At 43.1% G+C, this 13668-nt stretch overlaps 1 protein-coding gene across 1 annotated transcript in view; it reads left to right on the forward strand.

The window, feature by feature from the left end:
- LOC137521914 (IgGFc-binding protein-like) overlaps positions 1 to 13668 on the forward strand; it is a 141781-nt gene that overhangs the window by 76660 nt on the left and 51453 nt on the right. Inside the window, exons 6-8 of the mRNA XM_068241791.1 lie at positions 1955 to 2522; positions 8145 to 8743; positions 12216 to 12792. Of these exons, the coding sequence (XP_068097892.1) occupies positions 1955 to 2522; positions 8145 to 8743; positions 12216 to 12792 (1744 nt within the window). The remainder of the gene's footprint in view (positions 1 to 1954; positions 2523 to 8144; positions 8744 to 12215; positions 12793 to 13668) is intronic.

The following is a 13668-nucleotide window of genomic DNA, read 5'->3' on the forward strand; positions in this document are numbered from 1 at the left end:
ACATCCATGGCTATAATTACTAGGTAATGCCCAATGATGTTGATCCAGGGATTTTATCTGATTGCCACCTGGAGTCGGGAAGGAATTTTTTCCCTTTTGGGGCTAATTGGACCATGCCTTGTAAGGGTTTTTTGCCTTCCTCTGGATCAACAGGGATATGTGAGGGAGCAGGTTGGTGTTGTACTTTGTTCTCTGGTTGAACTCGATGGACATATGTCTATTTTCAACCCAAATAACTATGTAACTATGTAACTTGGCACTTTGCACTTTGCATTTGGCACTTTGCACTTGGCACTTTGCACTTGGCAATTTGCACCTGGCACTTTGCACTTTGCACGTGGCACTTGGCACGTGGAACTTTGCACTTGCCACTTTGCACTTGGCACTTGGCACGTGGCACTTGGCACTTGGCACTTTGCACTCATGTGCCACGTGCAATGTGCCAAGTGCCACGTGCCAAGTGCCACATGCCGAGTGACAGTCGGACAGCAGAGGAGAAGACACTAGTGCACACTAACTGTCACACTGGCACTGCTCACAGCACAGCAGTTCTGTAGTAAGCTAACACAGTAGTACCACTACTCGTCTCTAACAACTAACTAGCACTGACTGCAGTACCACAGAACTAACTACACAATAACACAGTAATCCTATTCCCTAACCTAACCTATACTGTAGCTAAGGCTAATAGCAAGCCAGCAGGCAGCAGTTGGCCTGGTCTGTGCACAGCACACACACAGACACATAGCAGCTGCTGCAGGCCTGCAGCACACACTCTGACTGTCACTGAATGAAATCAAGCTAGCTACCTAATAATCAATATAACAATAGTGTTGTGATAGTGAAGGTGTTAATCACTGAACAGCTTTATCACTGTATACAGCAGGTGGGGCTGGCCAGAGTTCCCTTCTGTGATTGGTTGCTAGGGCTTCTGCTGGGAACCCTCTGATTGGCTCAATGATGTAATCTCCTTAGTAAAAGTATTCGAATTCGGATATCTGCCAGATATCAGCGGAAATCCGGGTATGCAACCAAATATCTGCATAGTGCTATCCGGATTTGGGCCCAGGTATCTGGAATCCGAATCCGGTCGGATAGCTGAACAAAGTTTGGATATCCGGGTTACCCGGATATCTGGAATCCAGATGAGCACCAGTGAACATGAATAGTGGAAAGTGATCATTCCCTTCAACACTATTTTGGAGCTGTGAAAAAAGGGTAACTGTGCAGAAAGTAATAGGCTTTAGTCTTCTTAGGCAACTTGCACCCATATATTATGACTGTTAAAAGCTGTATGTTTTTGGGATGTGGGCGGAAACCAGAGTGCCCAACGGAAGCCACATAGACACGGAGAACATACAAACTCTGTGCAGATAGTGCCCTGGCTGGATCTCTAAATAGGGGACCCAGCACTGCAAGGCAAGAGTGATATCCACTACACCACCCTATTGTAGTATACTGCTGTAGTATAAAGTTTCTCTTACTGGAGCTACTCAGATGGACTGGGGGTGACCAGATATGGCAGAGGAGTTTGCTGCAGTAGGGCTTCTCTTTTGTTCAGCAGCAGGACAAGTATACCCAAGCTGTTGAGGACATCAAGTAGAAAGAAAATTATATTAGTTTGCTTACATTGGGCTTGATTCAGTAAACCGTGCTAACTCAAAATTCCCGATTGTGCGCAAAATCGTGTGCAAAAACGCTACCGCGGCCGTGCTATGAGTTAGCACGGTTTAGTAAATCAAGCCCATTGAGTTACCTTGTACTGGTCTTCAAATACTAAGTCCAAAAAAAAATAAAATAAATGAATGCATCAAGAGTTAAGAACAAGCAACATTTTATCCTCCCATCACTAGGCATCTTCTGGTTTGCATTAATAATAACCTGAACTATTCTTTGAATTTCTAGTTCTACCAGTACTAGTCATTAACAATGAAACCTGATTTTTTTTTTCTAGCTCAACAATCAAATAGTTCAGCTTCCACTCAGACTCCTGAACGATAAGCTGGTGGTAACTCAGAGTGGTACTTCCCTCATCTTGGTTACTGACTTCAAGCTGAAGGTCATCTATGACTGGAACATCCTCCTTAAGATCACCCTCCCGAGCAGCTTCTACAATAGTCTGTGTGGCTTGTGCGGCAATTACAACGACAACCCGAATGATGATCTCTCTGATGGTGACAACAAGCTGGAGCCTACAGACTATGGCACTCTTTGGAAAGTTCGGGGAAGCAATGATGATTCCTGCTGGGATGACTGCAATGGAAAGTGTGTTGAGTGTTCTAAGGATGATGCTTTAAAATATGGAAATAATGACTATTGCGGTATCATTAGCAAAAAAGACGGCCCCTTCAAATTATGTCAAGGTAAACTCGATCCTGCCGTGTACAAAGACAACTGTGTTTACGACCTGTGCCTGAATGGCGGCTACAATCAGATCTTGTGTCAGACCTTGAAAGCGTACAGTGATGCTTGCGCCAGAGAAGGGATACAGGTTAAAAACTGGAGAGATGGAACTGAATGCCGTAAGTAGAAAATATTTTTTCTTCTTTCCTTTGTAATCCAACACAGTTTGAAATTAAACCAATAAATGAATGGACCTGAACATCTATTTCTTACAACGTATCTGAGTGACAAATACTATAGCTAAGAACATCTAGGTGTTCATACATCATAAACCTAATTTTATTAGAGGAGATAGAAAATTCAACTTTCCACAAAACTTCTGTACATATCCATGCCTGGCCTAATTCTACACTGACCAATCATTATTAATAATGAGCTTTTTCTTGACTATGTTGGATTTGTAGTTCTGGAATTGCAATCAGAAACTGCGGGCTGCAGTTTTTGAGTTTGCAGATTTCCAAGCTTGTGTTTCAAGTTCCATGGCAAGCTAAGGTTATGGTTTCAAACAGAGGAGCTTCCCCATATCAGAGCATTGGATTTGGTAAAAACTTAAGCCAATGTGTTGTAAGACACAAGTAAGCTTTAGGTTAGCAGGAATGGTTGCATGGACACCTAGCTTTTCATCCTTCCCAGGCCAGCTAGGATGGCTTCAGCCTGTAGTGTTGGTGGTATAGTGGTGAGCATAGCTTCCCTCCAAGCACTAGACCTGGGTTCAATTCCTTGCCAATGTATGTGAGCATACTTTTGACATCCTACAAATCCCTGGAAGACAAGACAAAACAAGGGAGGAGGAGGAGGAGAAATAGGAATTTTATTTTTGTAATTTGATCCGGATATCCGATATCTGCAATATCCATGGATATCCGTGTTATGTGTCCAAATATCCGCAGATAGCTATCCGGATTTTGTAAAAAATCCGGAATCGGAATCAGATAGCATAAAAAAGTTTGGATATCTGTGCTACCCGGATATCCGGAATCCGGATGAGCATCCCTGAAAATTAGTACCAAAGAAAAGAGTCTCGTATTGTTTTCCAGTACAAGAAGAGTTAAGAAACTTCAGTTGTTATCTATGCAAAAGAGCTTCTCTGAGTTATTTGACTCAACTTGGGTTGAATGCAGTCCTGTTTTCTGAAGCACTTAGGGCTGGTGCACACCAGAGCAGTTCTGGAGCGTTTTTTTAAAGGCTTGCAGGGGGAAAACCGCTTGGCTAATGAAAGTGAATGGGATGGTGCACACCAGAGCGGTTCGGTTTTTCCACAAACGCAAACTCGGGGGCTGCAGCATTTTTGAGATTTCTGAGGCGTTTCTGCCTCAATGTTAAAGTATAGGAAAGTGGAAAACCGCTCTGAAAAACGCCAGATCAGAGCGGTTTTCCAGGCATTTTTTTACAGAAGCTGTTTAGTAACAGCTTTACTGTAACAATATATGAAATTTGCTACACAAAAATGCTCCAAAAATGCTAGGCATGTTTAGAAAACCTCTGTAAACATGCCTAGAATCGCTCTGAAATCTGCTTCAAAAACCTCTAGCGTTTTGCAGATCAGATAGAGGTTTTTGGTGTGCACTGGGCCGGAAACAGCCAAGAAACAGTGAGAAACAGCTTTAGATATGGTTTTACTGCAGGAAAGTTCAAAGCATCATTAGCTTTGCACTGTTTTATAACTTAAAATACAGAGTGTGGTTTGTAAACTGCAACTGTGACAGAATGATGCACTCTTATTAAAAAAAAAAAAAAAAAGCTATAGAACTGAAAATAAAAATATGAGACTTTTTTCTTTGCTACTTATGTTCTACTAGGTTGACCTAAGCCCATTTAAAAACAGGCTCTACGTCTCTTCACACGCCACTGTCACCAGTCAGTGCGCGCGCACCCACCCGCCACGCGCACACATGATCCCGCTGCACGTGCGCACGCCCCCGCCCCCCCCCCCCATTACCCGCCCTGCTCCCTGGCCCGTCCTCCTGTCCCAGCAGTTAACTGTACTGCACACGCACAGTACAAAAAAACCCAGGGACACACAGAAAGAGGATGACGCAGGGACAGTTAGGTTTTATTGTATAGGATTCATTTTCGATACTACACATACAATTTATTATATCATAAGTTTATGTTTGCTTCAGGCTTGCTTTAACCTCCTTAGCGGTAACCCCGAGCTGAGCTCGGGGTAAGCCGCCGCGGAGGATATCTCAGCCCCTGGTGGGGCGATTCCTGTTCTGTAAATTGCTGTACGCGCAGCCAGCACTTTGCTAGCTGCGCGTCCAGCTCGATCACCGCCGCTCTGCGGCGATCATCCGCACACAGCGGCGGAAGAGGCCCCCCCCCCGCCAGAGCCCTGCGCAGCCCGGACCAATCAGTCCCGGGCAGCGCAAAGGGCTGGATCGGATGGGTCTGACGTCAGCTGACGTCCATGACGTCATTCCGATCGTCGCCATGGCGACAGGAGAAGCCAAACAGGAGATCGCGTTCTATACGCCCTCTAGTGGTGTTTTATGTAGCTACCACTCAGGTAGCTACATGAAACAAATTTTTTTTTTTAAAGTGCAATGCAGCATCCTTGGCGGAAAAATTGAACTGCCAAGGAGGTTAAGGGTAGTGAATGAGGCCGGAAAAAGGAGGAAATGGGAAGGTAATAATAAGGAAGACATCCCTGCCTCTTCCTGTTGGAGAATTTGACTTTAGCGGAAAGATACCTGCACACAGGGCATTGCTCACAGATATTTGTATCCAGCATGAGCATACCCTTGTGCCTACCTCAGGTAGCTCTGCTTGTTGTCAAGGGTACTTATAATCACTTAGTATTAGTTGTCAAGCTGACCCCTGGGGGTTATTTAATAAGGAAGAACAGTAGACTGGCTTCATAAAATGTACTTGCTAACAGGGGCTAAAAGTATAAAAAAAAAAAATCTCCTGGGTCATCAGGGCCAGATTTACCATAAGGCAAACAAGGCATGTGCCTACAGGTGCCTGATAATGGAAAGGCGGCTTCCTCCCCTCCCCGAGCACCTCTCTCCCTTCTTCCCTATGTAGAGTCCTGATTGGAGTGTAAATGAGAGGTACCCACCCTGCTCTTAGCATTCCACTTACGAGATCTCCCTTCAGTTGGGCGCACCTCTAGCTACTTAATAGTGAGGTTGCTCAAGCTGCCTATTACTTGGGGCACCTCTAGCTACTTAATATTGAGGGTACAACTGGCTACCTTATACTAAGGGGCACCTGTGGTTACCTATGACCAGGGCCGGTTCTAGACTGGTGAGGATGCCCCCCCAATTTGGAATTATTGCACAGCACCAAAAACATTTCACCCTCAGCATAGACAGGTAGGTAGCCAGGCATAGGTACCTAGTATAGTTGCCCCCAGTATAGGTAGTATAGTTGCCCCAGTATGGCTAGTGTAGTCGCCACAGTACAGTTGGCCCAGTATAGGTAGTATAGTTGCCCCAGTATAGCTAGTATAGTTGCCCCAGTATAGGTAGTATAGTTTCCCCAGTGTAGCTAGTGTAGTTGCCCCAGTATAGCTATTATAGTTGCCCCAGTATAGCTAGCATAGCTGCCCCACTATAGCTTGTAAAGTTGCCCCAATGTAGCTAGCATAGTTGCCCCAGTGAGTACAGTTGCCCCAGTGTAGCTAGTATAGTTACCCCTGTGTAGCTAGCATAATTTTCCCAGTGTAGCTTGTATAGTTGCCCCAGTGTAGCTAGTAAAGTTGCCCTAGTATAGCTAGTATAGTTGCCCCAGTATAGCTAGTATAGCTGTTTCACTATAGCTAGTAAAGTTGCCCCTGTGTAGCTAGTAAACTTGCCTCAGTTTAGATAGTAACATTACCCCAGTTTAGCTAGTATCGTTGCCCAAGTGTAGCTACTATAGTTGCCCCAGTGTAGCTGGTATAGTTGCCCCAGTGAAGCTAGTATAGTTGTCCCAGTGTTTCTAGTAGTTGCCCCAGTGTTGCTAATACAGTTGCCCCAGAATGGCTAGTAAAGTTGCCCCAGTGTAGCTAGTAAAGTTGCCCCAGTTTAGCTAGTAACATTGCCCCAGTGTAGCTAGTATAGTTGCCCCTGTGTAGCTAACAAATTTGCCCCCGTGTAGCTAGTACAGTTGCCCCAGTGTAGCTAGTAAAGTTTCCCCAGTGTAGCTAGATTAGTTGCCTCAGTGTAGCTAGTAAAGTTGCCCCAGTGTAGCTAGTATAGTTGCCACAGTGTTGCTAGTAAAGTTGCCCCAGTATAGCTAGTATAGTTGTTCCAGTGTAGCTAGTAAAGTTGCCCCTGTGTAGCTAGTACAGTTGCCCCAGTGTAGCTAGCATAGTTGCCCAAGTGTAGCTACTATAGACTAGTTGCCCCAGTGTAGCTAGTACAGTTGCCCCAGAGTAGCTAGTAAAGTTGCCCCAGAGTAGCTAGTAAAGTTGCCCCAGAGTAGTTAGTAAAGTTGCCCAAGTTTAGCTAGTACTATTGCCCCAGCGTAGCTAGTACAGTTGCCCCAGTTTAGCTAGTGTAGTTGCCCCTGTGTAGCTTGTAAAGTTTCCCCAGTGTAGCTAGTATAGTTGCCCCAGTGTAGCTAGTAATGTTGCCCCAGTGTAGCTAGTATAGTTACCTCAGTGTAGCTAGTAAAGTTGCCCCAGTGTAGCTAGTAGAGTTGCCTCAGTGTAGCTAGTAATGTTGCCCCAGTGTAGCTAGTATAATTGCCTCAGTGTAGCTAGTCTAGTTGCTCCAGTATAGCTAGTATAGTTGCTCCAGTGTAGCTAGGTGCCCTTCCCCGTTCCTCCCCATGGCCGCCACTCGTGTTACCTGCAGACAGAGCTGGTGGCCGCTTCCTCAATGATCGTCCCCGGCCTTGCCTCCTCTCCGTCATATGCGACCTGCGGCTGCTGTGAAGAGGCAGGAAGCAGGACAGCGGATTACCTGGTAACATGGATATACATTGCTGCTACAGGAAACCGCGCTCCTGCTTCCTGTGTTTTCACAGCAGCTGCAGGTCGCGCTGCTGTGAGAGACTTATGAAGGAGGGGAGGAGGCAGGGCCAGGAACGATCATTGAGGAACTAGCTGTCAGCTCTGTCTGCAGGTAACACGAGTGGCAGCTGTGGGAAGCGGAGGAAGGAGGGAGGGGGCAGGCAGGGGAGTGGAAAAATTGCTGCTCTTAGGGCCCATGCTGCCTGAGGACGCTGCCTCACTTGGCGTCATGGGCCATCTGCCCCGCCTGTGACGGGCAAGGGAAGTAAAGGATTAGTGACCAGGCCAACCAGCATACTTGCCATTGAGTTTGGTGTGTGTTTGGTTTAGGTTCATGGAGGGCAAAGTCTAGGGTGCCAGGACATTCGTGCCTATAGGCTCTTGTGGATCATATAAGGATAGAGTAGGTATTTTTTGAGCACTAATTCATTAGTTTTCAAGCAACCCCACTATGTTCTGATAAATAAAAAGTGAGCACTTTTGACAGCTAATAGGATATCATTGTTAGAAAATACAATCCAGGTTTGCCATATTGCTTGTGTTTTATTTGTTCTTCAACCTCATTAAATACACCAAACGGAGTAGGTAGAAGAGATCTACCCTGGGAATGTTAGCCTCAATGACTGAGAAGTGAGAACCATCTGGCATGTTTACAAGGCTTTAGATTGGTTATATGAAGAGGTTTTTGTGCCAACTTTACTAATTAAAGTGTCTCGTGAGGATGTGGACTGTTTCAGTATCTCAGGTGGCATGTGAAGTTTTATTTACTTGACTAAACGTTTGTTTTTTATTCTAGCTATGGAATGCCCTGTAAATAGTACCTATAATCATTGTGGAAGTGCTTGCCCTGCAACTTGCCAAGACCCCGATGCCCCATCTAAATGCACCGACCCGTGTATCGAAACCTGTGAGTGTGATTCTGGATTCGTTTTGATCGCAGGGAAGTGCCAGCCTGAAGAAGTGTGTGGATGTCCTTACCAAGGGCATGTGCTAAGCCCTGGTGCCACCTTCTGGAACGACACTGCTTGTAAGACCAAGTGTGTGTGCAACCCAGTCACCGGAAAAGTCCAGTGCAGCAAGACCAAATGTGCCAGTGGAAAACAGTGTGATGTCAAAGATGGCATACAAGATTGCTATGCCATCAAATATGGTACATGCAGCGGCTCTGGAGACCCTCACTATATCACTTTTGACAGCCTCCACTATGACTTTCAGGGGGTATGTGAATATCTGCTCTCTGGTCTTCTCAAACCCATAAATGGCTTAGCCGATTTTCAAGTCATTGTGCGCAATCAGAACCAAGGAAACCAATTTGTCTCTTACAGCACAGCAGTCACATTCAGAATTTTTGGGATTGAAATTAAGATCCTTCGAGAATATCCAGCTGTTGTCTTGGTAAGTTATCACCTTTTTGAGCTATCCCATTTTGGCTACGGAGGTGCCCTTGAACAATAGTTCACATCCAACAGCAAATGTACTGTTCTTGATGTGAAGATTCATTTACATGCCATCATCAACCTCTATCATTACCTTTAAGGAGGTTTAAAACCCTGACATAATATTCAATAAAAACAGGTTTTCCTACTTTTTATATGCCATACGGTTATCATATTTGCATTTATGCATAAGTATTATTATTCATTTAGAAATTATAGGTTCCCAAAAGTACAGTTTTTTGCTTTGTGAGCAGACTTTGCATTTTATTAATAACCGGTTTTATTCATTCATTCATTCATTCAAGCAGACATGTTTTGACTCTCTGTCTGTCTGTGTTGAGCAGCTTCTGCACAGTCAGAGAATGTGTCACATTCCTCACTTGATACATTTAAAGGGAACCAGAGATGAACGTTTCACACAAAATAAACATATCAGTCGATAGTTTGTAAAGAATAAATGCTCTACCTGATAATTTTGCCGTTCTGGTGTGCCTTTTTTAGTGTTTTTTATCCATTATTGCTCCAGGAAAAATCAAATATAGCCGCCGGCTCATATCCCTTTTGCTTCCAGGTTATGAGTTGTTCTGGATGTGCTGTCTAGGCTATATGAGAAAGGCTGCTGCAGCCTTTCATCTGTGTGCTTTAATTTTGGTATGATGTGCAGCTGCCTGTAGGAAGTGTCTCTCATAGGAATGAAACTGCAGTCATCATCATTATCTATGCAGACAGAGTGCACACAGAGCACACAGATCATATTGCAGCCACACTTGTCTGTTTCAGAGATTCTCTCTCAGCAGCAGCAGCCCCTCCCATGTCATCACAGCTTTCAGTATGCAAATCAGGAAATCTGAGCCAGGAGGTGGCAGACTTGGGCTTGAAAAAGACTCCACAGAAGAGTGACTCAACTATAATGATTCCAGGTCAAACCTAGACTGAGCCAGTCGGGGATTCTTATCGCAGCTGATAATAGATAATAATTAAGCAGATAAGAATGAAACTAAAAGCAGGGTAGGTGTTTACTGTCATGTTCCCACTGATACATGTAATAAAATACATGAGTGTGCTTCGTCTCTGGTTCTCTTTAAGTAAACACAAGATAACATAATCTACAAGTTCGGATGCGTTCACATTTCACTGCACTGAACTTTCAAGCTCTGTGTGTAACCCTTTCATTGCATGTCTAATAAAAAAAATGCTGATTGCATATAATATAATGTTTTAGAGCAAAGATGAAATGCTGGGTTATATTCCGCTTTAACAATATATTGTGCAAAAATAAAATATTGCAGGTGACCCCTCTCTTCACCCACCCTGGACATATGTTGTTTTTTTGTGTTGTATAATTGTGGCACTTGACATGTTAAAATTAGGAGTGGTGAAATATGAAAAACCTTGTATTTTCTGCACTCACCCCTATTTATTCTCTGCAGTATGACCATAGAATTAAAGGGCAACTATCAAAGTTAACTAACATTCTAAATGCCACATATATTTCCAGTAATTACTAGCAAAAAGCAATACGAAGGCCTCTTTTCATCTTTTCATTTTTCCGTGTAAAGAAAAAAGGGCATTTACAGAGAACCGTTTTAACTGTGGGCGTTACTATGGAAGACTGTGTACAGCACATCTAGCATACAGAGACAGTCCTCACTGGCTGTAATCCTGTGACTGAAATCTCTTCAGAAAGTTAGAAAGCAGAAATATAGCACCAAATAGTTTGTAAATAACTCATCAGCTGTTCCTGTGTCTCTCTGCCTCACGCAGTGTAAAGTAAACAGAAATTACAGCCAGGAAGAACTCATTCTGAATGGAGGGAGAAGCATTCAAAAACAGGAATAAAATAAGCCTCCTCCTCTTTAGATCCTTTCTCTGAAGCTGACAATCTCTCAGCTGTTTTCATATGATCTGTCTAAAAGCAGCGTATGTGGGCAGGGCAGAAACAAACAGTAAATTGTTCTCTGTGAATAGTGACAGAGAAGTGGAACCTATCCACATGATACAGCTCTATGCCGACTATTGTTGCAAAAGCTGATAAACAAAACCTTTTTTGTTCACACAGGCTGTGGTCAGAGACTTCTGTAAAGGTTTCTATTGTTGCTGGTTAAACGCTCTATAAGTATGTGGGGTTTACAGAATGGCATTATCTTCGATAGTTCCACTTTAAACTATCATCGATAAAAATATTACCCTAAGAATGCCTATTAGTAGTGCTTATCACAAGCTTGTGATCACGACTCGTAACTCGTGATCATGAGCCATTTTCTTGCGATCACGAGAGCGTAATCGGCATTAGTAATCGGCTCTGGATACTCGTGAGCTACTCATGATCACTGGTCAGTATCTGTGATTAAAAAACCGCTGACTTTAGCGGTTAATAGCAAATTTTCAAAAAGACCTTATAGTTTTTGAGAAAGATCGATTTTAAAGTTTCAAAGGAAAAAAGTTTACATTCAAATGCGGTAAATGACAGTTAATGTATTTACGCCATTTACATGTATACTTTTTTTTCCTTTGAAACTTTAAAATCGATTGATCAATAGTAGTCGGTATTCGTGATTAAAAACAACTTTAACGGTTAAGGGCCTGAGCCCACTAACGCAGTTGTGCGCAGTTGTGTGCAGTTGTGTGCAGTTGTATCTGCTTTTCAGCATCTGTAACATTGATGTGTTGCTGAAAAGCAGACACAACTGCGCACATCTGCGTTAGTGGGCTCAGGCCCTAGTAACAAAGCCCTCACATGCTAGAAACACCACATTAGCCAGATATGTAAGAACAGTGGGAACAAGAGGAAAATGATTTTTTTAAAAAGACCTTATCGTTTTTGAGAAAATCGATTTTTAAGTTTCAAAGAAAAAAAGTATACATTTAAATGCGGTAAATACATTAACTGCCATTTACCACATTTAAATGTATACTTTTTTTCCTTTGAAACGTTAAAATCGATTTTTCTAAAAAAAACTATTAGGTCTCTTTGAAAACAAAACAAAACATTTTCCTCTTGTTCCAACTAAAACATTTTCCTCTTGTTCCAACTATTCTTCTTAACATATCTGGCAAATTTGGTGTTTCTAGCATGTAAGAGGGCTCTAGCATGTAAGTCGGCGGGTTTTTAATCACGAATACCGACTTGTGATTCTTGATTACATGCGGTTATTCGACTCAAAACCGCACTCAGGTCGGATATCCCTTTCTACTCATGATCGTGATCACAAGTCAATTCGTAAGTGGGCGGAGTCGAATTCATGATCACTCAAATTCGTGTCGGGGGTATCCGAGCACCATTGATGCCTATATTCTCCAGAAAAAGAAAAAAAAAGAAATAAAAAATTTAATTATCTTCTCCACAACTAACCTCTTTCCACAACAGAAAAAGAAAAATCCTGGAGCATGAATATTAAATGTGTGTATTGAAATTGATATTTTTGCTACAGGTGGATGGTATAAAGTCTAACCTACCTCTGGCACTGAGACCACAATTAGGCAACATTGATATATTCCAGTCGGGAAGGCAGTGCATAGTTCAAACCAACATTGGAATTCGTGTCACATTTGACTGGGAGGCAAGAGTCGGGGTGACACTCCCAGGGACATACTCTGGACGTGTGGGTGGTCTATGTGGCAACTTCAACGACCAACCAAATGATGACCTGACTGACCGGGATGGCAAACTCCAAGGGCAAATTTCTTTGTTTGGTCACAGCTGGCGAGAAGGTGAACTTGCTGATCAATGCAAGATCTCTAAGGAAATCAATTGTACCAATCTGGAATCTCTGGTAACAGATCAGAAGAAGAAACTTCAGGAGTGTGGCATGGTTCTGGACAAAAAAGGTCCTTTCAAAAACTGCCACTCTGTCATTGATCCTTCATCTTACTTTGAGGACTGTGTTTATGATATCTGTGCCTACGGGAAAAGGCCAGACCTTATATGTCGAATGCTGACTGGTTACACCGCAGCCTGCCAGGATGCCGGTGTTGTTTTAAATCAATGGAGATCTGACACTACATGTCGTAAGTATATTGATGACAAATTACTATATTACATGCCTTAGGTGCCTGACTAAGAGAACGGAATAGAGATGGCCCGAACAGTTCGCCGGTGAGCAGCATTCTGCGAACATCGGCTGTACGAATTTGTGGTGAACATTTGGCATATTCGATTCGCCCCCTAAACATTTTTATTGAGCTAAACTTTGACCCTTTACCTCACAGTCAGAAGACACTACAGATAGGTAGGGAAAGCATTAGCTAGGCCTGTGTTCTTGTTCCTCACTTGCTGTGAAAGCACTTCAAACAGGCGTTTTGAGGGCTAGCACATCGGTTTCATGTTTTTTTTTCGTGTGTGACACTCCACAGCCCACTGACACTCAGAGTTGTGTGCACACTGCTGCTGTTGCCTCATTAAGTTGCACAAAAAGAGTCTAGATAAACAGCACTGCAGCACCATGATAAGTGTCTCAGCAGATGTAGAATATACAACTGACCCCACAAAGAAAAGATCATCTGCATTGAGAAAAGATCTACAAAAAACAAAAAAAAACTTCCGAACAAGTGTATTCAACAAGTGTATTCAACAAAAACTTTATTGAATACACCAGAGCAACAAAAGTCATTAAGTTGCAGACACAGAACCACTGCAGAGCATTATTATTTCACTGTATTCTGATAGTACTATTGCATTTCTCATTTCTTTTAAAATCCGCTTGCCCATTGAAGTCTATGGTGGTTCTGGTTCACTAGATTCGCCTGTTTGCAAACATTTGCGGACGTTCGCAAATGGAAAATTCTATGTTTCTATATTGAGTCCGTTTACCCTTCTGCTACAGAGATTTGCTAAGATTGTACAACCAAGATTGTAGGCCCAATCCAATTCACTTTTTTTCTCCT

Source organism: Hyperolius riggenbachi, chromosome 6 (assembly GCF_040937935.1).
Source record: "Hyperolius riggenbachi isolate aHypRig1 chromosome 6, aHypRig1.pri, whole genome shotgun sequence".
Lineage (NCBI taxonomy): Eukaryota > Metazoa > Chordata > Amphibia > Anura > Hyperoliidae > Hyperolius > Hyperolius riggenbachi.